The sequence below is a fragment of the Triturus cristatus genome, chromosome 1_1 (genome assembly GCF_964204655.1).
Source record: "Triturus cristatus chromosome 1_1, aTriCri1.1, whole genome shotgun sequence".
NCBI classification, from domain to species: Eukaryota; Metazoa; Chordata; class Amphibia; order Caudata; family Salamandridae; genus Triturus; species Triturus cristatus.
In genome coordinates this window covers 117,924,902-117,950,254 of record NC_140579.1, presented here as the reverse complement: position 1 = coordinate 117,950,254, position 25,353 = coordinate 117,924,902, and the positions used below count along the sequence as shown (strand labels likewise).

At 45.2% G+C, this 25,353-nt stretch overlaps 1 protein-coding gene across 1 annotated transcript in view; it reads left to right on the top strand.

Annotated features, from left to right (window-relative positions):
• The window catches only part of LOC146869715 (complement factor B-like), a 315,575-nt gene that overhangs the window by 265,598 nt on the left and 24,624 nt on the right, over positions 1–25,353 (top strand). The window contains exons 13-15 of the mRNA XM_085613166.1: positions 19,576–19,747; positions 21,434–21,513; positions 21,946–22,064. Coding sequence (XP_085469292.1) covers positions 19,576–19,747; positions 21,434–21,513; positions 21,946–22,064 — 371 coding nt within the window. The remainder of the gene's footprint in view (positions 1–19,575; positions 19,748–21,433; positions 21,514–21,945; positions 22,065–25,353) is intronic.

Genomic DNA, 25,353 nt, shown 5'->3' with positions numbered 1-25,353 from the left:
GAGATTTCCTGACCGCATTTGACCTCAAGGATGCATACTTCCATTTTCCTATTCATCCAGCACACTGTCATTATCTCCGTTTCCAACTCAACGGGCAGTACTATCCAACTGCTACCCTTCGGGGTTACTACAGCTCGAAGGAATTTCACCAAATACCTGGCAGTATTAGCGGCTCATCTCAGAAGGGAAAGAATGCAAATTTTCCCCTATCTAGACAATTGGCGAATCAAAAACTCAAGTTAAACAAAGTGTCTTCAAGACACTAAGCAAGTTATCAACCTTCTGCACAAACTGGGGTTTATTCCCAGCATACAAAAGTCTCACCTGAACCTGTTGCAAATTCAGCCTTTCCTAGGTGCAACTCTCAATTCAGTTACAGCCAAAGCATATCCCAGTCCAGAAAGAGTTCAAAGGTTCACAGAAACATTACCTCTTTTTCAACCACAAGCTCAACTCACAGTAAAGGTAGTGATACGGTAGTTTTGCATGATGTCTTCCTGAAAAGCCATAGTAACACATGTGCGTCTGCATATGTATCTCCTTCAGCGCACTCTGCAATCTCAATAGTCTCAAGCGGAGAGGCATCTACACGATCTAGTGTTGGTAGGGCCAGCGACTCATCGCTCTCTGCAGTGGTGGAACAGCAACAACATGTTGCAAGGCCTTCCCTTCAAGGTCCCAATTCCGCAAGTCACCATTGCCACCAGTGCGTAATTTGTAAAATATTAAGTACCAGGGCTCTGACCAGGAGGCCACTGCAGCTTGCACCACATATTGCCCTTCTCATCGCTGCCAAAACAACTACTAACCATCCCTCTTGCATGTAAATGCGACAGTTCAGATTATTCCAGGTCCCCAAATCTAAATGAATGGCTTGGGAGACAGGTATTAGCACTATTTTAATGTGTATTATATTCCTAAACAAACATTGTTCTGCTCATCTCTAAATTAGATGAGCAGCGCCACCATGTGGTAGACTGTCAACACTATACTTAGAACAGTTAGGCGCCGGTGCTGAGCACCGGAAAGCACTGGCTCAAATTAAGCACTGATTACAACAGATGCATCCCTTCAGGGATGAGGGCAAATATGCAAGCTCTCACAGTTTACGGTCTAAGGCCAGTAGTTCAAACACATCTTCACATCAACCATCTAGAGCTTCTAGCAATTCAGTTAGCTCTCAAAGACTTTGCAATCACCTACACTGGAAGATAGTATTAATATGCACAGACAATATGACTGCAAAGCATATTCAAAAATGGGGTGGGGCACTCATCACAGCTATCCCCCCTATCCGAGCTAATCTGGCACTGGGCAATCTATCACAAAATCCATTTAGCAGAATATCTACCTGTGGTGGACAATGAGTTCGCAGATATGCTCAGCAGAACACATCAGCAGGTACACGAGGGGTAGATCAACTTACCACTACTCCACTCTCACTTCAAAAGATGGGGAACACCGTACATAGATTTATTTGCCACTCACCTCAACGCCAAATGCCAAAGCTTCGCCAATAAGGTTCCCTCACCCTCAATCCAAGGGCAATGCCCTATGGATGAATTGGTCAGGAGTATTTGCTTATGCTTTTCCTCCTCTCCCACTGATTCCATATGTGGTTCAGAAGTTAACACAAATGTCTCTAACACTAATACTAATAACCCCAACATGGGCACAGAAAGCAAGGTTCACAACCCTACTGCAACTATCTTTAGTGCCACACGAGATACAACCTCTATGGCCATATCTATTAACTCAGAATCAAGAAAGACTAATGCATCCCAATGCAAAGCAGCCAAATCTAGCAATGTGGCTCCTGAAGTTCTAGAGTTTGGGCATTTAAAATTACCACAAGAATGTATAAACATCCATAAACAAGCTTGCAGGCCTACAACTAAAGCATGTTAAGCTGCAAAGTAGAAAAAGTTTGTACATTACTGTACAAATAGGCAGATTCAGCACCTCCACTACAAGACGTTATAGGCTACCTCCTCCATCTACAGCAAGCAGGGCTTATTTCATGTCTATCAGATCACACGTAGCAGCACTAGCTGCTTACATGCGAAACAGGCCATCTATGTCTTTCTTTGAAATACCAGTAATCAAAGCATTCACAGAAGGACTAAAAAGGGTTATCCCACCTGGCATTCCACCAGCCCCAGCCTGGAATCCAAACATTGTCCTTACCAGGCCTATGGGGGTCACCACTTGAACCACTTAACTTATGTCAAATTCAGTTTCTAAAACGGAAAGTTGCCTTTCCAGTGGCAATCAATTCTCTCAGAAGATACGTGAATTTCAGGTGCTTACTCTACAATAACCTTTCTTTAAAATGGTCCTAAACAAATTAGTTCTACAGAAAATCCAAAATATCTACCTAAGGTGATCTCAGCTTTTTAGAGAAGTCAGACCATAGAGCTACCAGTGTTCTTTCCCAACCCGGACACGGGAGCAGAGCAAGCCCTACATACATTAAATGTTAAAAGGGCTATAATGTTCTACATTGATAGAATAAAATCTCTTCAAAAAACACAACAGCTTTTCCTTGCTTTTACCAAACCTCACCAGGGGGCACCTATATCCAAAGCAGGAATTGCTCTATCGATAGTTGGATGCATTCAAACATGCAATTAAAAAGCCAAAAGGGTACTTACAGTAACACCTCGGGCTCATTCCACAAGTAAACCAGGAGCCATTATGACTCTTTACATGTGTTTCTTTACTCTGTCACTTTATTGCTCCTTTTTTAATGCTCACCCGATGGACGAAAACAATCTAACAAAGAAGCCGAGCAACATGCGCAGCACATTGGAGGAGGAGTCACTATACCTTGTGACTTGAAGACTTCTTTGAAGAAACACAACTTGTAATCATCCAAGACCAACACTAGATGGCAGGATAATGCTAAGCATATGAGTCTACTGCGTTACACACTACAAATAGATGCTTACAGAGTAACTAACATTTCTATTTGGCTATGTTTATAAAACTTTGTCTTTCAAATGTGGGCTCTTCATTCACAATATATATGTTTGAATATGTTAAGGGACATTTCATGCTCAAATCTATGTTTACCCTTGAACAAATCGTTCAGACTTTTCCCTTGTTACAGAAACAAGATTACGATCTTGTCTGGAAAGCATTCCAACTGATTCGGTTCCGTAATGCTTTTCGAACATCTCGGATTGGGGGAATCCGACCGAATGATTTTGATGCATTCGGATGCTTCCGGATACGATTCAGTTGGACTCGTATTGACTTCAATGGGAGCCTGTGTTCCGATTGAGAACACAGGCTCCCATTGAAAAAAGGGGTGGCTGGGAAAACCTTGCACCCTGTGACGGGCACCCCATGGTGCATGCCACACTGTGCATGGTTCGAAGGGGGGTCCCTTTGGTAACCCCACGGGCCAGATTTGGAAGGCCCCGGGTGAAGGGGGGCCGGGTACAGGTCCCCAAAGACAGATTCTTTTCAGGCAGACCAAATCGGAACGACTGTCCGAATCGTTCATCGTAATCGCTCGCTCAGAAACCGAGTCCATAGAGCTGTACGATTCGGCTCTGAATGACTCGACCCCATCCTAAAGCCTTTTAGAACCGATTCAGACAGACCTAATGTTTTCTGGGCATCGTAATCGGTCATTGGGAACTGTGTACGATTCGGTCAGAAACAGGGGTTCCAAACAGCATTGTAATTGACCCCTTAGTATTTGTCAATTATCCTGTTGAAGGTTTATTGGCCATTGAATATTTAGACTAGAAGTAATTTAGTTAGGATATTTCTGTCATTCTTTGTAGCAGAGGTTCTTTCTTCCTTTTTGAATTTGCTTGATTTTGTTTAAGATTCAGTGCGTTACATTCTGTTTGAAATCTCTCCATTTGAATATTATGTTATGTTATTTTATTTGGTAGCATGCACAGATACTCCAAAGAGTGTCCCGGCATGAACCAAGAGGGGTGAAAAAGCTAACACTACACAAAAAGATACGTTTTAAGATTTTTCTTAAAAGCCAAAGGGTCTTGAATGTTCCGAGGAGCAAATGGGAGGACGCTCCATGCCAAGGAAGCTTTCAGGGTGAGAGAGAGCAGCCACCCAACCTATGCCATTTATAGCGGGGAACCTGGGCTAAAAGTTGAGATTCAGTTGTCTGACAGGGGCATAAAAGGAGAGCCGCTTCTGTTGGTCGGTAGGGCCCTGCCTGTGGAGAGCACGGTGGGCGATAACTAATTTGAACTTGACCCGTTCTGCCACGGGAAGCCACTGAAGTGAGCGCAGATGTTGTTTCACACTACTTGTAATAGGGATATCAAGAAGAAGTCTGGCTGACGCATTTTGGACCATTTGAAGCTTCTTCAACAAAAAGCCAGGGATGCCAGCATACAAAGCATTGGCATAGTCTAACCTAGATAAAATAAGAGCGCTGATGACCGTTTCTTTCGCAGCACTAGAAAGAAGAGATAGATTTTAAGGAGACCGAAGCAATTTCCGGCCAGCTTCTTAACCTGAGTGAGGATAGAAAAGTTCTCCTCAAGCCACTCCCCTAGGTTCTTGGCGGGTTTCCCTTTCGATGTCGGCAGAGAAAACTCAGGGGGCCAGAGCGATTCTCGGAAATTGAAGGGAAATTTTCCAAAGAGGAGAATCTCCAACTTCTCTTCATTGCACATGAGTTGAGCGGCGGCAAGCCACTTAAAAACAGAGGACAAACAGTGTTTAGCCGAAGAGACTGAGTCCCCATTTTAGCCCCAAGTAAAAAGAAGATGGGTATCATCAGCATAGGCCATAACCTTAGACCCCAAGTCCTCTGCCAAATAGACCAGAGGAGTAACATAGATGTTAAAGAGAAGGGGGCTAAGAGAAGACCCCTGGGGGACACCTGTGGCCACTACTTGGGGGGAGGAAGAGGATGGCGGAAGCCAGACCTGTTGCACCCATCCTTCTAGGAAGGACCTGAGCCAGCCCCAAGCAGTGCCAGAAACATCAATCTCGGAGAGTCGAGTGAGGAGCAGTGAGTGTGAAACCATGTCGAACGCCGCCGACAGGTCAAGCAAAATCAATGCTGCCCTACTGCCAGCGTCCAGACACTCCGAAATGGCTTCCCGGACCTCAACCAGGGCTGACTTGGTGCTGTGGGGGCCCTAAACCCTGAATGGACCGGGTGCAAAAGGCCCGAACTTCCAATAAACTCAGTATGTTGTTTATTCACCACCTTACACATATCTTAGCCAAACTAGGCAGAAGGGAGATGGGACGATAATTCCCTGGGCTGAGGGGATCGAGGGAAGGCTTCTTTAAAAGAGGAAGAATCTTTGCCTGCTTCCAGACCTCCGGGACACAAGCCTCCTGAAGGGACATGTTAATGATGCTATTGACTTCAACATTAATAGTCTCTGCAGCCGCTGCCAGCAATCTGGCTGCACAGGGGTCAGATGGCGAGCCTGATTTTAAACCATTCAGAATTTTGAGAGAACCAGGCAGATCAATGGGAGAAAAAGCATGTAGGGAGCGAATTCAATTAACAGGTGGTCACACCAGAGGCAGAGGGACAACTGTAGCACTGTGGCAGGAAGTAAAGGCCTCCTGAATAATGCAAATTTTGTCCAGGAAGGCACTGGAGAGATTATTGCACCAGGCATCTGTAGATGGAGACGTAGTTCATTGGGCAGTAGGGGACGTAAAGCTCTGGATAATGGAAAAAATGTCTGTAGAATTGTTTTTAGCAGAGTCAGCGGGCTGAATAGAATTGCCTTTTTTGCCTGGGCTATTGCAGCATAGTACATTTTTTGTTTAAGCCTAAGCTTGTGCTTAGCTGCAGGGCAAAAGTCTCTGAGGTGGCAATCCCGTTCAAGTTTCTTGCAATCATGTTTAAGCATTTTAAGGTCAGGCGTAAACCGTGGTTTGGAGTGGGAGTCCCTATAAATCCTAGGGGAGGGGGTTGAGGATAACGTATCCATGGTGTTAGACACCCAGCTTGTAAACCCGGCAAGTCCACCCTCAAGATCTGGCGGAAGGGCGGGCCTGGAGGCATCCTGGTTACAGTAGCAGTGAGCTGGTGGGTCGGCGTTGGCCACTACACACGAAAAATTGCTCAAAAAGTGGTCAGACCAGGGGACCGGACAGGGAACTTCAATCGAGATAGGAAAGTTGGAGAATATTGTGTCAAGAATATGACCCCCTTGGTGGGTAGGGAGGCTAATCCACTGTGAAATGTGGGCAAGATGTAAAGTGTAAAGAAAATCAAGTGAGTCCCTAGCATCAGCCTGGTGAAGATGAATGTTAAAGTCACCTAGAACAATATAATGGGAAAAGCGAAGAGCCGGAGGAGCCACAGCATCACCCCATGTTTTGAGAAATGCCCCAGCTAGGCCAGGAGGCCTGTATTAAGGAGCCTCCCAGAGTAAAATGGGCTGAGAAGCGAATGCTGAAGTCAAGGGCTTCACAATCCCCCCATGCAGTAACATCGCCCCTATGGAGGTATCACTTATTCCTGTAAATAATGGCCACTCCACCCCCCCTACCCTCTGGACTGTCCGCTCTAGAGATCTTATAGCCCTCAGGAGTGGCCAGGGCAACAATGGGATCAGACGTGATGTCTAGCCAAGTCTCCGTATTAAACAAAAGGTCCTCAGGTCTATCCACAAGGAGGTCAAAGACATCCAGATGGTATTTCCTAAGGGAGCGCGCATTAATCATGGCAGCCAAAATAGGGGATACCCTTATGGGCCTGCTAGATGAGGCCCTGATTTGGAGGGAATTAAGCAAACCCAGGCCCAGCCTGAAATCACACATCAAGCATATGTTGTCTTGACACATAGGCATAACCCAGTTACATTGTTGAGAACAGGGTTGGTGACGGAGTACCCGCAGAACATTGCTGGTCTAACACAAACTGCCCTCTGAAGCGGGAGCCTGACAGGCAGCATGACTGGCGCTGGCCGCTTCCGGGTCGCTGACGGACACAGACGGGCTTGCCTTAGGCGCGTCTTTGGCGCGCCAGCGGTACGTCCGTGCAGCATGCATATTTATGGTCCCAACAGCCAGGAAACTAGAGAGCGCACTGCACCCAAGATGGCGGCTCTCAGTGGCAAACCGGGGAACCAGGAAGAGAACAGCGCTTAAGAACGGTAATCAAATTCTTGTGCAACACAACACAGTAAAACAACTTCAGTCTATTTAAAATTGATAAAAGTATTCTAATAGCAGCAAGCAGCGTGTGCAAAATTAGCGTAGGGTAGGAGGAAATCAGGCGCGGGGAGCAGAGTAACCCCTCGAGGCTATGTGTTAATCATTTATGATTTATGATATATGTAATCTGTTTGTTCCAATAATATTTATTTGACTCTCATCTGCAAATCCAGTAGATGATGCTTCAATGATTCAGGGCTTAAAATTTCATACTTTAAAAGGCTGCTTTGGTCTCCAGGTTTAGAGAATAATTTCATTTGGATTTCTTCCAGTTATTTCAGTACTTATATTTAATTAATTGATGGCTGTCTCACTCAGTGATCATGTGACTTGTTGCTTTACAACTTTGTCACTGTGCCAGGCCCTACTAAAAATGTCATCAGTGAATCTGTAGTAGATTTCTAGGTTGATGTTCCAATGACCTTGAGTCAGTATGTTGTCAGTTTAAAACAATGGATGGAAATATTTCTTTGGGCCACATAAGAGCCCATCCAAATACACAACTTTCCAGCTGAAATGGTCGTAATATGAGATGACACCCATTAATTTTAAAAGGAAATGAGGTTAGTGTCTTCTGCTGTACACTCCAATATGTGTACCTTTAATATTAGCCATTCCATACTGTAACCCATCCTCGCAAGGCATTGAGGTAGTCTGCCTGGAAAATTGAGCCTAACTCTGAACCTCAACCTAATTCTTCAATTTACTCAAACACATACCCCAAGTGCCTAACACTAAAGCTGTCAGTGCAGTGGTGTATTGGCAATCATATTTCAATGTAGTGGACTTAATGCAAAAAGGTGGAAATTATACGCATCTCTCATATGAAGAGTTGTTACTCCATTTCTTGAACATGTGTTCCAGTACAGGCATCCTGAACCCACTAACGTAATGTAGCTCCTTGCACATAACCAACTAAATAGAGGTAACCTGGAGATGGTAGTCAGAAGTATTCTTCATTCATGATTAAGGTCAAGAAATAAAACCGGGTAGGTGTCATTTTCCGTACTGATCGCTTACTAGAAACAACGTAACATATATTCGAAAAAGGAACTAGTGTGTTTTGCGTTCTTAATGGTACTCCTTCTATTGATGATGAAAAGCTGAGTATACACACCGGGATTCAAACCACTGACCACTTGTCAAATCCTGATGCCTGCAGTCGATCTCTCAATCCACTGACGCGCTTGACCCAGTTTGACAGTTTGAGGTTATAATGCATGGGAACCTACAATCCCAGTATAAAAACCGGTCTCTATTTTCCTACTGTTCATATAGTGCTATGTGTTTTCTGTGGAACAATTGACCTTTCACAAAGGCCGGATCAGCACCACCATATGATGATGATGTATATATGTCACACTACCCTGTCCTTGTTCGCTACCCCCACATTTTCACTTTAATCACTACCACATTTCTTCCCCTATTCCCCTTAACCTGAGCACCAAATTTTGCAAATGTTTTTGGTTTCAATTGAGATGATAGAGCAACTGCGTTGCCACGATTGCTAAATAAAGTAATAAGTAATAAACTGCATACATTTGCAAATGTGATATTTAGAATTAGGTACCGTATTTGTAACCCAGGTCTAGTAGCCCATTGGGTGTCCGCATTGATATATAACACCATACTGGTGGGCGCATCCTGGACTTTCAAAATTGCGGGCGGTGCTGCTGGCTGCAGCGCCGTCCGCAATGTTGAAAGTGCTTCCACCGCATTTCCCTGCACCTCGTGGCAGGCACCACGTGGTGCCTGAAACTTGGTGCAGGGAAATGCAGGGAGGTACCATGGATACCCCCCAGTGCAGCGACACCCCCCTACCCAAACAGGGGGGCCCTCAATGGGCCCCCAAACCCAATCCCTGACAGCCTTTCCATGGCAAAACTAAAGGGGATGATGGACGGAGTGTTGAACATTGCAAGCACTCCCCCCCAGTCAACTGATCTGGGTTTAATCCATCATCATTCTTTAGCTCACTCCACCACCCCAGTTCAGACATGGCCATATTCAAATCAGTCTGACCCTGTGCCTCATGGGAACAGTCCAGCCCGAACTGCCAAGCCATGTCTTCCCTGGAACGGAAACAAGCATCCTGGGACCGGTTTCTGGCTAATCAGCTTTCATCAGCCAGGCTAGCTTGAATCCAGTGGCAAAGTGAGCAAGGGACCCACGTCTGGGCATACCCTGCCAACTTAGGGCGAACAAAGCAAAACCAAAGGGGATGATGGATGGAGTGTTGAACATTGCAAGCACTCACCCCCAGTCAATTGATCTGGGTTTAATCCATCATCATTCTTTAGCTCACTCCGCCACCCCAGTTCAGACATGGCCATATTCAAATCAGTCTGACCCTGTGCCTCATGGGAACAGTCCAGCCCGAACTGCCAAGCCATGTCTTCCCTGGAACGGAAACAAGCATCCTGGGACCGGTTTCTGGCTAATCAGCTTTCATCAGCCAGGCTAGCTTGAATCCAGTGGCAAAGTGAGCAAGGGACCCACGTCTGGGCATACCCTGCCAACTTAGGGTGAACAAAGCAAAACCAAAGGGGATGATGGATGGAGTGTTGAACATTGCAAGCACTCACCCCCAGTCAACTGATCTGGGTTTAATCCATCATCATTCTTTAGCTCACTCCGCCACCCCAGTTCAGACATGGCCATATGCAAATCAGTCTGACCCTGTGCCTCATGGGAACAGTCCAGCCCGAACTGCCAAGCCATGTCTTCCCTGGACCGGAAACAAGCATCCTGGGACTGGTTGCTGGCTAATCAGCCATCATCATCCAGGCTAGCTTGAATTCAGTGGCAAAGTGAGCAAGGACCCACGTCTGGGCATACCCTGCCAACTTAGGGCGAACAAAGTAAACCCAAAGGGGATGATGGACGGAGTGTTGAACATTGCAAGCACTCACCCCCAGTCAACTGATCTGGGTTTAATCCATCATCATTCTTTAGCTCACTCCGCCACCCCAGTTCAGACATGGCCATATTCAAATCAGTCTGACCCTGTGCCTCATGGGAACAGTCCAGCCCGAACTGCCAAGCCATGTCTTCCCTGGAACGGAAACAAGCATCCTGGGACCGGTTTCTGGCTAATCAGCTTTCATCAGCCAGGCTAGCTTGAATCCAGTGGCAAAGTGAGCAAGGGACCCACGTCTGGGCATACCCTGCCAACTTAGGGCGAACAAAGCAAAACCAAAGGGGATGATGGATGGAGTGTTGAACATTGCAAGCACTCACCCCCAGTCAACTGATCTGGGTTTAATCCATCATCATTCTTTAGCTCACTCCGCCACCCCAGTTCAGACATGGCCATATTCAAATCAGTCTGACCCTGTGCCTCATGGGAACAGTCCAGCCCGAACTGCCAAGCCATGTCTTCCCTGGAACGGAAACAAGCATCCTGGGACCGGTTTCTGGCTAATCAGCTTTCATCAGCCAGGCTAGCTTGAATCCAGTGGCAAAGTGAGCAAGGGACCCACGTCTGGGCATACCCTGCCAACTTAGGGCGAACAAAGCAAAACCAAAGGGGATGATGGATGGAGTGTTGAACATTGCAAGCACTCACCCCCAGTCAACTGATCTGGGTTTAATCCATCATCATTCTTTGGCTCACTCCGCCACCCCAGTTCAGACATGGCCATATGCAAATCAGTCTGACCCTGTGCCTCATGGGAACAGTCCAGCCCGAACTGCCAAGCCATGTCTTCCCTGGACCGGAAACAAGCATCCTGGGACTGGTTGCTGGCTAATCAGCCATCATCATCCAGGCTAGCTTGAATTCAGTGGCAAAGTGAGCAAGGGACCCACGTCTGGGCATACCCTGCCAACTTAGGGCGAACAAAGCAAACCCAAAGGGGATGATGGACGGAGTGTTGAACATTGCAAGCACTCACCCCCAGTCAACTGATCTGGGTTTAATCCATCATCATTCTTTATCTCACTCCACCACCCCAGTTCAGACATAGCCATATGCAAATCAGTCTGACCCTGTGCCTCATGGGAACAGTCCAGCCCGAACTGCCAAGCCATGTCTTCCCTGGACCAGAAACAAGCATCCTGGGACTGGTTTCTGGCTAATAAACCGTCATCAGCCAGGCTAGCTTGAATCCAGTGGCAAAGTGAGCAAGGGACCCACGTCTGGGCATACCCTGCCAACTTAGGGCGAACAAAGCAAAACCAAAGGGGATGATGGACAGAGTGTTGAACATTGCAAGCAACTTACCCCTAGTCAACTGATCTGGATTTAATCCATAATCATTCTTTAGCTCACTCCGCCACCCCAGTTCAGACATGGCCATATGCAAATCAGTCTGACCCTGTGCCTCATGGGAACAGTCCAGCCCGAACTGCCAAGCCATGTCTTCCCTGGACCAGAAACAAGGATCCCGGGACCGGTTTCTGGCTAATCAGCCGTCATCAGCCAGGCTAGCTTGAATCCAGTGGCAAAGTGAGCAAGGGGCCCACGTCTGGGCATACCCTGCCAACTTAGGGCGAACAAAGCAAAACCAAAGGAGATGATGGACGGAGTGTTGAACATTGCAAGCACTCACCCCCAGTCAACTGATCTGGGTTTAATCCATCATCATTCTTTAGCTCACTCCTAATATGGTGGACGGTACCTGCAAGGCACCACCACAATATTAGTAGTCCTGCTTAACCCGCCAGGCAATTGGTGCGATTGCCACTGGTGAAAAAGCCGCGGATGGACTTTGCATCCACCGCGATACCCACCGCCATCCTAATATGGTGATGTGATGGCAGAACGATCGTCACAGCCGGCCCGGCGGTGGCGATCGTTCTGCCATCGTAATGAGCCCCTAAGTTAGGTTTCTATTTTTAGGTTTGACGCTTAATAGTGCTGCATACTCTCATAGGCTTTGCTTCAGTCTCTTTCAGCCATTCACTTTTTTACTCAGAAATCCTCAGCCTTTGAGACATTGCCAGTCAAATAGTGGATCAGCCCACAAGACTATTTTTGTTTCACCTTCATTTTTTTGGCTGTTTGGATGTATCCTTCCTCTTCCAATGGAATGGAGGAGGGACTATTTTGCAACCGAAAAATAAAACTTTGTCATCAAACATTGAATTCTTTATCTTATCCATGTAAACAAAGCAATAATTGTTTTTGTTTTGCACTACAGCAGGCATTTTTTTTATTTTTATGGCTTTTGTCAGCATCAGTCCTACCGGCTTTGCTAGTACTTGTTTGCAGATGTAACTTTTACCTAGAAAGGGATAGAGAGGCCAACCTTCTCTATTAGATTAGCACGATGTCTGAAAGTCTGAAAAAATCGCCTTTGGCAAAGCTGATAGGCCTCGCCTATATGATCTATCAGCAATGCAAATGCCTTTTGTTCATGCTCTGTGGCATTGGCATTGCTGTACAGCATGAGCAAAAGAAAAAAAAGGTACAATGATGTGGCCGTGTCATTTTGTATCATGCACGCATGTGTCATAACATATGCATGCACATCCTTCATGATGTGTGTATGTGACATGGGTGCCATTTTATTTTTCATTTAGTAATCCGAGATGGATCGTTAAAGAAATATGAACTTTAAAAAGCATGAGAGGAATTTTATTTCTGAAGCAGAAGGGGGCTTTTATTTCTGCAGAGAAGGGCAGCAGCAGCAATTTGCTGCCTGTCCCTCCCAAAAAGAAAAAAATAGGACTGATGGCTAGGAAAGGGCAAAGGAGGATCATGTAAGGAAAGCGTGTGTCTGGGGAAGTGGGGATAACAAGCGGGCGGTGAGAGCGAAAAGGAATGTGGTAGAGATGCACACAAGGGTGAGAACAACACTAGGCAAAGGGAGAAGCACAAGGCCCAGAACAACATGGCGCACTTGGAATTGAACTATACGGATGAGAGAGATTAACAAGGAGCATGGAGGGGAGAGAAGAACAGAAGATGAGGGAGGCAGCTAGAAAACACATACTGGAATGCTCAAGAAAAAAAGTAGTTCCCTAAAAGTGAGCAGTAAAGAGGGTATGCTGCATGGGAGGGACACTTGAAAGATGGGCAAAGCAAGCCATTGGATAAAAAGCAAGCAAATGAGAGTGTCAATAAAGCCAACCAATGGTAGGCAATTATTGAATTAACTAACTTACTTATGCCTACTACCCTTATTGAGATATAGGCCATCAACAAGGATTCTCCAGCCATCTCTGTCCCAGGCTTTTCATTTAATCTGACTTCAGGTGTAACCCATCATCTTGCAGTTAGCCTCCTGACTAAGCCTGGGCGGAGCAGGCGTAGTGTCTTCACTCCGCGCCCTCCCTCCTCCCAAAATAATTAAAAGTAATTAAAAGGCACTTACCTGTTCCGTGGCTGCCTCCTCCTCAACAGCAGGGGTTATCAGTGAAGCAGGGCGGTGTGGAGGATGCAGGAGAGCGGCCATGTCGAGGAGGAGGCAGCCATCAGGCAGGTAAGTGCCTTTTAATTATTTTGGGAGGGTAGAGGGGCCGGCTAACTACGCTCCGCCACCGAGTCGTGGTTTTGGCTGAACTCTCTGTTCGCAGCGGAACACGGAGTAGGCAAAACTACATAAACTCCATTGGCGGAACGTAGTTACCCTCCCGGGTTTACTCATGACCTCAGTGCCAGGTGTTTCCTGGCTTTCTTCTTTTCCTTTTCAGTTGAGCATTGCAGGTCAGGGCTTGCCTGGTGGTGTTTGATGCGGGCTTGCAAAGGATGTGACGTATCTAGCCCCAGAGTCTTTTCATGATTTCTTCATGAGCAAATAGTTAGAAAGTCTGCTGCGACAGATCGTTTTTGCTGATGGTGTTGGCAGTGAATAAGAAGGATTTTGCTCAGATAGGTGTTGATGAAGGTCTGGACTTTGTTGTTGGTGGCTTCTGTAGTCCTCCAAGTTTCCGCTCCATACAGATGGACCCATTTTACATTGGTGTTAAAAAGACTGATCTTAATTTTCAGCGTTAGGTCCTTGGACCTCTAAATCTTCTTTAGCTGTATGAAAGCAGCCCTTCTTTTGCCAATTCTTGCATTGATGTTAGTGTCTGTGCTGCCCTGCTTGTCTTTGGCACTGCCTAAGTAAGTGAAGGCCTCAACCTCTTCCAGTGCATCAACTGCAAGAGTGACTGCAGTTATGCTGCCCATGATAGCCCTGATGAGCCTGGTTTTCCACCTGTGAATGTTGAGTCCAAGTTGTGCTGTTGTAATTACCACATTGGTAGGCTTCTCTTGCATCTGCAGATGAGTGTTGAAGAGTTGGGCCAGGTCGACTGCAAAGTCCAGGTCATTGAGCTGCATCCAGGTTGCCCACTGGATCCCATTTCTTCTCCTTGCTGTAGATGTCTAGATGATTCAGTCTATGGCCAGCATGAAGAGAAAAGGCAAGAGCAAACATCCCTGGTGAACTCTGGTCCTCACTTGTAAGGCTTCTGTGAATTGTCCTCCATGGACTATCTTGCAAGTCATTCCCTCGTAAGAGTTGCTGATAATTCTTACAAGTTTATCTGGGACACTGTAATGGAGGAGGAGTTTCCAAAGGGTCTCTCTGTCCACGGTGTCAAATGCCTTCTCATAGTCAATGAAGTTGACATTGAGGGAGGAGTTCTATTCCACTGACTGCTCAATGATGATGAGTAGTGTTGCAATCCAGTCTGTGCAGGAGCTATCTTTGTAGAAGCTAGCTTTCTAGTCTCACAACTGAACGTCGATTTGTTCCTTCATTCTGTTCAGTTAGAGTCTGCTGAACATTGCCTGGGGTAGATATGAGCTATCCCTCCGCAGTTTGTGCAGTTAATCAGGTCACCTTTCTTGGGGAACTTAATGAGATATCCTTCCTTCCAGTCTGATGGCACCTTTTCCTCTATCCAAATCCTTTCAAACATGGTGTAGGGAATGTCTACTGATTTTTAGTTTGTGCCTTCAGTGCCTCAGCAGGAAAGTTGTCAGGTGCTACTGCCTTCCCATTCCACACATGTTTGATGGTTTGCCGTATTTCTTCTTTAGTTGGTCTGCTGCAGTATGTCTGTTGGAGACTGCGGCATGGGCTGGTTCAGCAGTTCTTTAACGTGCTCTACCCATCTTCGTTGTTGGCCTTCGTTAACCATGATTTTCTACCCAGCTTTATCTTTAACAGGTCTTTCTGTCTTGCTCTATCTGCTGGAGAATTTTCTTTTTATATTGTAGAGTTCTGTCAAGTTTTCATGGCTTGCTGCTTCCTGGGCATCTGTGGCAAGACCATTGATGAATCTTCGCTTCTCTGCTCTTAAGCTTTTCTTTGCTTCCTTGTTGGTTTTGGTGTATTCACCTTGAGCTTTCGCAAATTCTGCTCTTGTTCGGCTGGTGTTTTTTTTTTTTTATTATTTCCAAACAAAAGATAAAAACAACAACTTACAATTTCTATACCAAAAGCCATCATGATGTTACAGCAACACAAATTATATATCAGTCAAGGAAAGGAGTATCATAATACACAATAAATGTCAGTGAGCGTCTTATGGCAGCACCGCATCAAACACAGTATGGAGTCCATTACATCAGGCATCAATCCTTGACCTTGAAAAACAGTCTTGCTGTATCTTCTGTAGAGGGTGTTAGATCCTAAAGGGGACAAACAGGCCTAGCAGGTTGACAATAGAAGTGCAAAAGAACATAAATAGAATAAACAGGCATAAGCAGTATAGAGGTCCTTATCACAAATAAACATCTACCGTGTGTGCAGGCGTAGGGGACTCAGCCCGGCTCCGGGCCCACGTCAAAAACGGTTCCCATATATTTCGGGGCCTCGAAGTCGGGGGCATCAGCTCCCAGAATGTACTCAGCTGTGTGTGGCCATATGTGACATCCGACATCCAGTTTTTAATAGAGGGCACCTTCCTTCTTCCCCAGTGAAGTGCAACCTGTCTCTTGGCATAAAGTATGAGTAGTGCGTGTAATTTACGCTCCTTAGGTAGTGTGTCCTTGACATAACCCAGTAGGCCCAGGGCTGGGGATGGAGCATCATACCTACCAATGATTTGATTGACCGCTACAAAAATTTCAGTCCAAAACTCAGCTGTCAGTGGGCACTCCCAAGCCACATGCAAGAACGAAGCCGGAGAGTACCTGCAGCGCCAGCAACTCTCTTCTTCCATAAGCCTCATACGACATAAACCCACAGGCGTCCTGTAATATCTATGTAAATATTTAAAGTGGATCAAACGTAGCCTATAGTTCGGAGTGAGTTGCCGGCTGCAGAAATCCCACTGGATCTCAGTCAGAGGGGTGGGGAGCTCATTATTCCAACATTGAAAGGACTTAGGCTTCACCAACGGGTTTGTGTTCTGCATTTGGGTATATAAGCGTGGGATAAGTTTGTGCGGAGAAGAAGATTTTAATATATTCTCCAAGGCAGGCAACGCCGGGGGGAGCCGCAGGAAATCCGTCCCATAGGGCACGGCACGCTGCACGCAGTTTGTGATATAAGAAGAGCTCAGCAAAGGGTATCGCCTGATCCTCACCTGCCTCAGGGGAAGGCCTGAAAGTGTCTTCAGGATACAGATCAGCAAAGGTGTGTAGGTTCATGTGTTGAGTTAAAGCCTTACTAATCCCATCCTGAATGCAAGGCAACATGGGATTCCACGCCAGTGGAACTGATGGAGCGTAAAATATCAGAATGTCAGCCCTTTTTCGTAGCTCTCCCCAGGCCCACCATAGAGTCCCAGCTGTATCTATATTGCCTCGGGGGCGTCAGGAAGCCTGGTAAAGTGCCACCGTGAGCGGGACTGGGGCCACCGCATCAATCTCAACCACCACATGAGGCTGATAGTGCATCGGATGGACACAAAAGTATAAAAATTGAGCCTGAGCGCATAATGCATATAAATGCATGTCCAGAGCTCCCAGGCCCTCTTGTCTTAATGGAAGAGTCAACAGGTCCCAGGATACTTAGGCCTGTCCTCCGGCCCACACCAGGGAAATCAGCTGCGATTTGAGGGTATGAAAAAAATGTTGCATAAGTGGAATTGGAATATTTAGAAATAAGTAAAGAAACTTCGGCAAAATTACCATTTTGGCCAATGCTATCTTCCCTGCCATCGACAAGGGCATTTTGGAACAGAGTTGGACCTTCTCCTCCAACCAAGTGACCGTTCTCCCAAAATTCAGGTTCCACACCTCCTGCGTATCCCGACTGAGCCACACACCCAAATATTTAACTGCCTTGACCTCCCACCACAAAGGAAGCTCAGATACTCTCTGGGGTGTGCCATCGGTCAAAGGAAACACCACCGATTTTGCCCAATTGACTGATACACCAGCAAGGCCCCCAAAGCGAATGAACTCCCTGAGGACAGGGTCCAAATTTTCCTCGGGATTAATAATGTACAGAGCCACATCATCAGCATAAAGGGAAATGAGTAAGCTACGGGTGCTAAAACCAATGCCCCGAGCCGTGTGGTGTTGCCTGATGTGAGCCGATAGAGGCTCCATTGCAATGGCAAAGAGCAAGGGAGAGAGCGGGCATCCCTGCCTAGTACCATGCGAAATCGCAAATGGATCAGAGAGTAAACCATTCACCCTAAATCAGGCCACTGGCAAAATGTATAGAAGCCGGATACGGCTGATGAAAAGCGGGCTGAATCCCATACGAGTCAAGATGGCAAATAAATATGGCCACTCAAGCGTATTAAATGCCTTAGTGGCGTCCAAACATATAGCAGCGGCACGTACCTCAGGGTGTAGATAATGCAGCACTGAGAAAATGGTTCTCAAATTATGGGCAGTCGACCTCCCAGGGATAAACCCAGATTGATCAGGGAGCGTGATTATGGGAAGCATGGGTTGCAATCTATTGGCAATCAGTTTTGCGAGGATTTTAACGTCCACGTTAATCAGCGACATTGGTCTATAGGAATCTATCTCTGTTTCCGACTTTCCGGGTTTTAACAGGGGGATAATTATTGCTTCTCTCATGGACTGGGGTAAGACACCTAGCTCCAGAGCCTCCTCATAGATCGCCAGCAACATGGGCGCCCACTCCTCCACGTATGTCTTATAGAACGAGGTGGTCAGGCCATCAGGCCCTGTGGCCTTGCCAAGTGGCAAGCTCTTAATAACCTGAGCAACGTCCTCCACCGTTATGGGGAGATCCATATACTCCCTGTGGGTGTTATTAAACCCGACTAGGGCAATGGAATCCAGAAACTCTTGCATCCCCTCAGGGCACGCGCGCTTGGTAGCAGTGTAGAGATGGGCATAGAACGCCGAAAAGGCATCTAAATTTTCTGCTGGTCCCCTGGCAACGCCTCCCCATGCGGTGCAAAGTTCGTGTATAAACATGGTGGACTTAGGAGGACGGATCATGCCAGCCAGCGTCCAGCCCGGCCTATCCCCCTCACAATGCCTCCACGCCTTGTTCGACTGGTGTTGACAGAAGCTCTCTTTTCCTTTCTCTCCTGGATTTTTTGGGACAGTCTTGGTGGAGATCCATTCCTTATATTGATTATTCTTGGGATCCATTACCTCCTGGCAAGTCACTGTTTCTTTGAGCTCCTCCCACTGACTTTCTACTGGTTCTCTCTCATCCTCTAGTTCTTGAAGAACTTGGAATTTGTTACTGAGGGTGACTGAGCATTCACTCAGTTTCTGGGCATCTTTGAGGAGGGTGGTGTTATATCGCTGGTGTTGGTTTGGCAGTTACATCCATGCTTTCTTCAGCTTTAACGTGGCCACAGCGAGGTAATTGTCTGACGCCATGTCTGCTCCTCTCCTCATTCTCACATCCTGCATGGACCTCCGGAATGTCTTGGCAATGCAGACATGGTCGATCTGATTCTGTGTTAAATGGTCTGGTGACTCCCATATTGCCTTGTCTATTCTTTTGTGTGTAAATACACCACCGCCTATCAGAGATTGTTCATGTTACAGGGATCTGTAAGTCTTTCAACATTATGTTGAGTTAAGCCCACTGTAAAATTTTGGTAAGCTGACAAGTGCAACAGATATCTTAGCTGTCTGGTAGGCCTGCCCTAAAAACAATGTTGGCCCATGATATCTCGCTTTCCGTTGGTCTTGTGTAATCTCTGTATTCTTCTGTAGCATTTAGCAAATACACCTTTGTGAGTTTTTTATAACCTTATGTTTAAAATATGTGTGAATAGCCTCACAGAAATATTCAGAGGTTTCAAGTCCTCAAGCTAGCCCCTGTATTCCTTAACTCTCACCACAATATATGAGACTTTTTCCTAAGGGTTATTACAATCATCTATTCATCAATAAGAAAAGCATTTCTTTTCAGCTTGACTTAGATGTTTGTATCTTCTAACTAGCTTCAGATTAGCTTATTTTTCACTAGATGGATTAGAGGTGTGTCATGTGGTGCATCACTAAAATTATTTTGTGTTTTTCATTTGTAATATATGGTGATTTATTTGCATTCACAGGCAAGAGGTATCAAGTAAAAAATGTCATAGCCCATCCAGAATATCATATCAATAAGAAGAAGCCCGAAATTGCAGAATTCTATGACTACGATATTGCTTTGGTGGAAATTGGTAAGCAGAACAAAAAACCAGGTGAAAAAGAAGACAAGATAGAATTCAGTTCCAGTGTCAGGTGAGTGAAACGTTCAGAGTTGAATTTAGAATTTAGGAGAATTGGAATAACTATTGTTTGGTTCAGTAGTGTGCTGGTGGTTGTACTGTAGAAGGAGATACACAGATGTTTGTTGTATGACGGGAAAGACAAGAGACATTATGCGTAGTCAAAGACAGGTGACAGATTATCCCGTGATGAAGGGGACGTTTGACACCATCTCGCACCATATCCTACTGTAGAGACTTCAGGGCATTGGAGTACAGGGGGTTGCACTAAAATGGTTAACAGACTTCCTTACCGACAGAACCCAGACAGTCACATTGGGAACTTTTAGATCCAAAACCACCAAAGTTACCAAGGGGGTACCACAGGGCTCCTGTCTGAGCCCTACTCTCTTTAACATTTATGTTACCCCCTTGGCCAAACTTATGAAGAACTTAGGGTTTAGTCACATCTCTTACGCGGACGACACCCAGCTCCTCCTCACCTTCGATAAAACTAACCCCGATATACAACTCATCTTCTCTGAGGGCATGAAGACCATTGCAGCCTGGATGAGGACCAACTTCCTCCAACTGAATTCCGAGAAATCAGAGATCATGCTGTTTGGAGGAGCAGCCATAAGCTGGACTCCCAGGTGATGGCCAGAGGAGCTAGGCGCGGCTCCCTCTCCTAAAGAAGTAGCCAAGAATCTAGAAATCCGTATCGACCACAATCTCACATTTGATACCCACGCCACAACCATTGCTGGCACCTGCTACCACACACTCAGAAGAGTCTTCCCTCTGCTTCCTTCCTCGACAAAAAAAACATTGATGCAAGCCCTGGTATTAAGCCACCTGGACTATTGTAACGCACTACTAGCCTTGGCTAACAAAAGAAGAAAAAGAAATGTTCAAAATGGAAAAATCATGAATAAAGAATCTGTTATATCAAAAAGGTTCTGGGAGTTTGTACATCTTGTAGTTCAAATTTGAATGTATTCTGGACACCATGATGAATGTTGAGTCTTGCGCTCCCTTTTAGGACTGGCACCCAACATCTGTGAAACGCAACCTCTTACTTGGGAGTTTTTGCAAATGGCCATATTACTAGCTAAGCACAAAATTTATATTCACTGGTGATCCCATTATTGGAAAAAAACTTCATAGTCATCGAAGGTGGAGTACAGTTGTATTTGGGGGTTGTGATTTTAGGAATGCAAACATTATATGGCATTCATTTATGACTCCCTGCCTGAATCTTACTATATATACTCTGGATTGACATGAGCAGTAGAGTGAATGCCTTGTTTTCGTTCGGTGGCTGAGAGTATTGTGACTTGCTGTGCTATGTCCTTCTATTGCTACTGATATGAGCTTCTTACTTTTGGTTGCTTCAGCTGTGTAGTTATTATAAAATATTTGAAAATACCCACACTTTGCACTGCACTCATTGCTCTCAAAGTCAGTTCATGCTTTGCACGCACAGTCATACAGTTAATATGTTGGCTCCTTTCTACTGGTCATGCACATATGGTCTCATTTCAACTGACTCCTATAGCTGAGATGAACATGTCTTCATAAGGTGCAAGAATCTCCAAAGCATTGCCTAGATGTTTATATAGGTCCTATGACTCTCTCTAACCTCCAAGCATCTGCCTGACACCTGACTGCAGTGTGTATCCACTAGGACCCTGTCCTCACATGTGCCTTTATCCTGCAGGCCTATCTGCATCCCGTGCACAGAAGGCACCACCCGAGCTTTGAGGAAAAAAGTTGCACAGACCACCTGCAATGAGCACGGTAGGTGTTGTACCATAGTAACTTGTCTGAGGTTCACCCGCACCAATCTGAGACTGTCTATGTGTCAGGATAGCCATTTTGGTGATGCTGGGTGAGAAAAAAGAGATGTTAAAGTGGCCAGTTAATAACAGAGAAGTTCATTACATGAGGGCAAATCCAAGGATTGTTTTTGTCTTTGATATTGGCAGTCTGCCCTATCCACCATTCTTTTCTGTCTGTGCCTCTGCATATGACCCTGCCCCTGACAGTGCTTGTCTGCTGCCCCAGTCGCCTCTCCTCCGCAGATCTGCCTAGGAGAGATACCCCTTTTAGTGTGCTTCCCTATTAACTTGCCTACCTGCATCCTTCCAGATTGCCAGAGTGCCAGTTTGGCACAGGGAGGGCAGCCTGTCTCATAGCTTTAAGTTATCATTGTTTCTTTGTTACCTGCAGAGGCGGCACTGCTGAAGTGGGGGCTTGTCGAAGCCATGTTCGTTACACAAGAAAAGAACAGCGACACCGGAAACGACGAGCTGACCAGAAAAGATGTGAAAATTAAAACTGGAGACCAGGTATGGAACAGGTTTTATGGACATGTGGTCCAAGGTAGACTTACAATAACTTTGTATGTACACTTGCTCCACGTGAGCATAGCTAGATGTACCACCATGTGCCCTAATGCAAGGCTTGGTGCTCTCACAGCTTCCATGTGTGCCATTGTTGCTGTTTCCTATTGATTCTGCATTGGCATGATTGCATGCACTTGTAGCCTGATTCAAACCAAAGACAAAGCCGGGGGGGGGGGGGGGGGGGGGGAATATAGCAGAGGGTGGACACCAGGTCCACTGGGCAATGTGCAAAAGAGGTAAACGATGCAGCTCCAGGAGGCTGGATCCATCTCATATTTTCAGGATAAACATTGTTACATGATGTGTTCATATATATTCACTATCTATAAATGAATCTCCTATAAATAACTGGAAAAACAAAGTTTAGCATCCAGAAATGATAACTTAGACGATATTATTCCATAGTCCAGTGGCTCTTAACCTGGGGTCCACAGTCCCCTGGTGGTTTTTCAAATATTAACAGATTAATAAAGCATAGATACAAAACAATATTTTGTAATGCTCTGCAAATGTTAGGAATTTGATATTGGAAGCTTAACTAAGTTGGCATCCTCGACATGATTTGTGGGAGCCGCACAAGTATAGCAAACAGAATCTTGTATGTACAAAAGGTGGCTGCAATGAAAGCCCGGGAATGCACCGACAAAATGAGAGCATGGATTAGGAACCCCAAAACAAAGTGATATGCTAGAGTCTAACATACTGAATCATCTTTAGAAAAAAAATACACTTTGAAAAGCTTGCAACATTCCCATTTAAATGAAAACTTCGACATTTGTATCTTTTTTGTTTATGAATTAAAAAAAATATTTCAGATCTATCTGAAGTATACTTTTTGTGTATTGTTTGGGTGTTGTTTTGGGATTCAAATCATAGAAATTGCTCTGGCAGGGGTCCTCGGTTCCCAGTAGTGATTCACTGGGGGTCCACTGAAGTAAAAAGGTTAAGAAGCATTGCTATAATGCATGCTCCATTCTTACAACAATTTCAGCAAAAACATGGGTCAGATTTGTCCATGCGAGGTGGAGAGTTCATGCATAGGAGTTAGCAAGTTTTTGAGTTGGCAGATCAGAAGATGCTTCTTCATGCTGGTATTGAACACTTTAGGAGAGTCAGCTGCCCATATACTTCTCGAATGTGAGTTACAGATTTTTAGGATGTTGTCTGAGAAGGAGCCCCTCAGTGTAGATTTGTTCTTGCGCTTGGGGGCGCCAAGTCGTAGAGATGTTTCCCTCTTAGTGTTCTGCTTGCTCCGGAGATGTTAAGGACATGTTACTTACCCTCTAACTATTGGTCTCTAGCTTGTCATGCTGTAGATTCACATGTTCTGCACACTCCTGCCATCTAGTGAAGGGCATGAGTGTTACAAGTACTTGCCCAAGTGAGCGATTTCCATGGGTTCTCTAGATAACTTCAGTACTGAGAAATAAACTGCTATGCTCCTATAACAAAGATGTATTTTCACCTCGGAAGGAGCTGAGGTAGCTTCAGCATCTGCAGTATGTAGGTGCTGGTCCTGAGTGAAATCCCAGTGTATTCTGGTACTTGCACATTACAATCATTTTGTATTCAGGTGTTGATCTCCAGCAAGACCACAGTTTTTCTGCTACTTGTAGTCTTTTCCATGACATCAGGATTAGTATTCTGGATTGTTCCCAGTAAGACCATGGTATATTTTGGTATTTATATTTGTAAGCAACTTTATTTTTATTGGGAGTGGGTGACTACCCATGTCAAGGAATAATCACAACCCTTTGTCAGGGTGAAAACCCAAAGGCACTCAATTAAACTGAGCTCAACCCCTTGGTAGCAATTGCACAGAGCCGACAGGTTTAACATGAGGCAATATGTAAAGTATGTGTGCACTACCAAAACAGTATTCAACTTAAAATGCAAATCAATAAAACACCCAAACCAAAATGGCAACAATCTAATAAGGACGACCTGAGATACCAATTTTTAAAGTTTTAAATAGAAGTAGAGCTGTGAAGCACAAATGGCCAATGATAGTCCATGATTGCAGTAGACCAGTGATGCAGCGGAATTAACCAGCTCTATACACACAACTCTCACTTTGGGCCCATATACATTCATACATTCAATGAGCTAGCAAATATCCACTGGTCATCAATTTTGATTTACCTTAGAGACCTGTTACACCAGTATCATTACCATTCCCTGTCTCCTTATGTAAATGTACCTTGTCGATAGATCTAGTTGTAGATTAGAATAGGGAGGAAATAATAATAACACATTTAACTGTTATTTAAAGAACCACAGACTCTGTAGGAGTTTTAAAGATTTATCTGAATTAATAATTTTGTGAGTCAAATCAGAATACACCTAGATACACCAAAACTCTCCATCAGGAAAAATAGTACAGTTAGCTGATAATCAATTCACATTAATCAAATTCTTGTGATGACAGTACCTGAGGAGAGAAAGAACAGAGAGCAAATACGGAGCATTACGCCACAGAACTATATTTACCTAGAATGGTGTGAGGACCTGGACATCAGAGTATCAAGGATTCAGGACCGGGAAGGTGACCTCTTCTAGTGCAACGCTGGCGGTGCTACTCTCTCCGGTTCGGGATCGTCGGGACCCCTTCCTAGATGTGCCTCCTCGGTTCTTCCGGGATTCTTCCCTAGTGTTGGATTCTTCAATCAGCTTGCAGAAATTCGGGCAGCATCTCAGCATAGCATCAACATCAAGTGGGTCAAGTGTGTATAACTAACTAAAACTTACCTCTGTTATACTAATTCAAATGTATGATCCACCCCCAAATGTTTCAATTCTATGTACACCCCCTCAATTTGATTGGGCCAGGCAGTGGGGTGAGGACATCACACCATACTAAGTGGGATAACGTTCTTTAGTTCTCTATCTAATTCCCCGCCCCTTAATTTTAATACCCACAAGCTTTATTTCCACAAGCATTTCATATGTGGATCGATAAATCTGTAGTACAATATTTCGGATTCTTCCTTTCGCAGGTTCACGAATTTAGCTTCCCATGTCCTTGCTGGGCACATGTTTTTGACAGTGGTTTAATTACATCATTGGTCTCAGAACAAGGATGCAGTACGCATGCGTAGTTGTCGCAAAGGAATAGGGACGTCAGTCACCCTCCAAGGCCGAAATACGAACTATTAATAAAGTCAGAGAAAACCATGTTAGAATACAAAATTAAATGAATTCACTGTATAACACTTTCTTCTACTCTAACCCC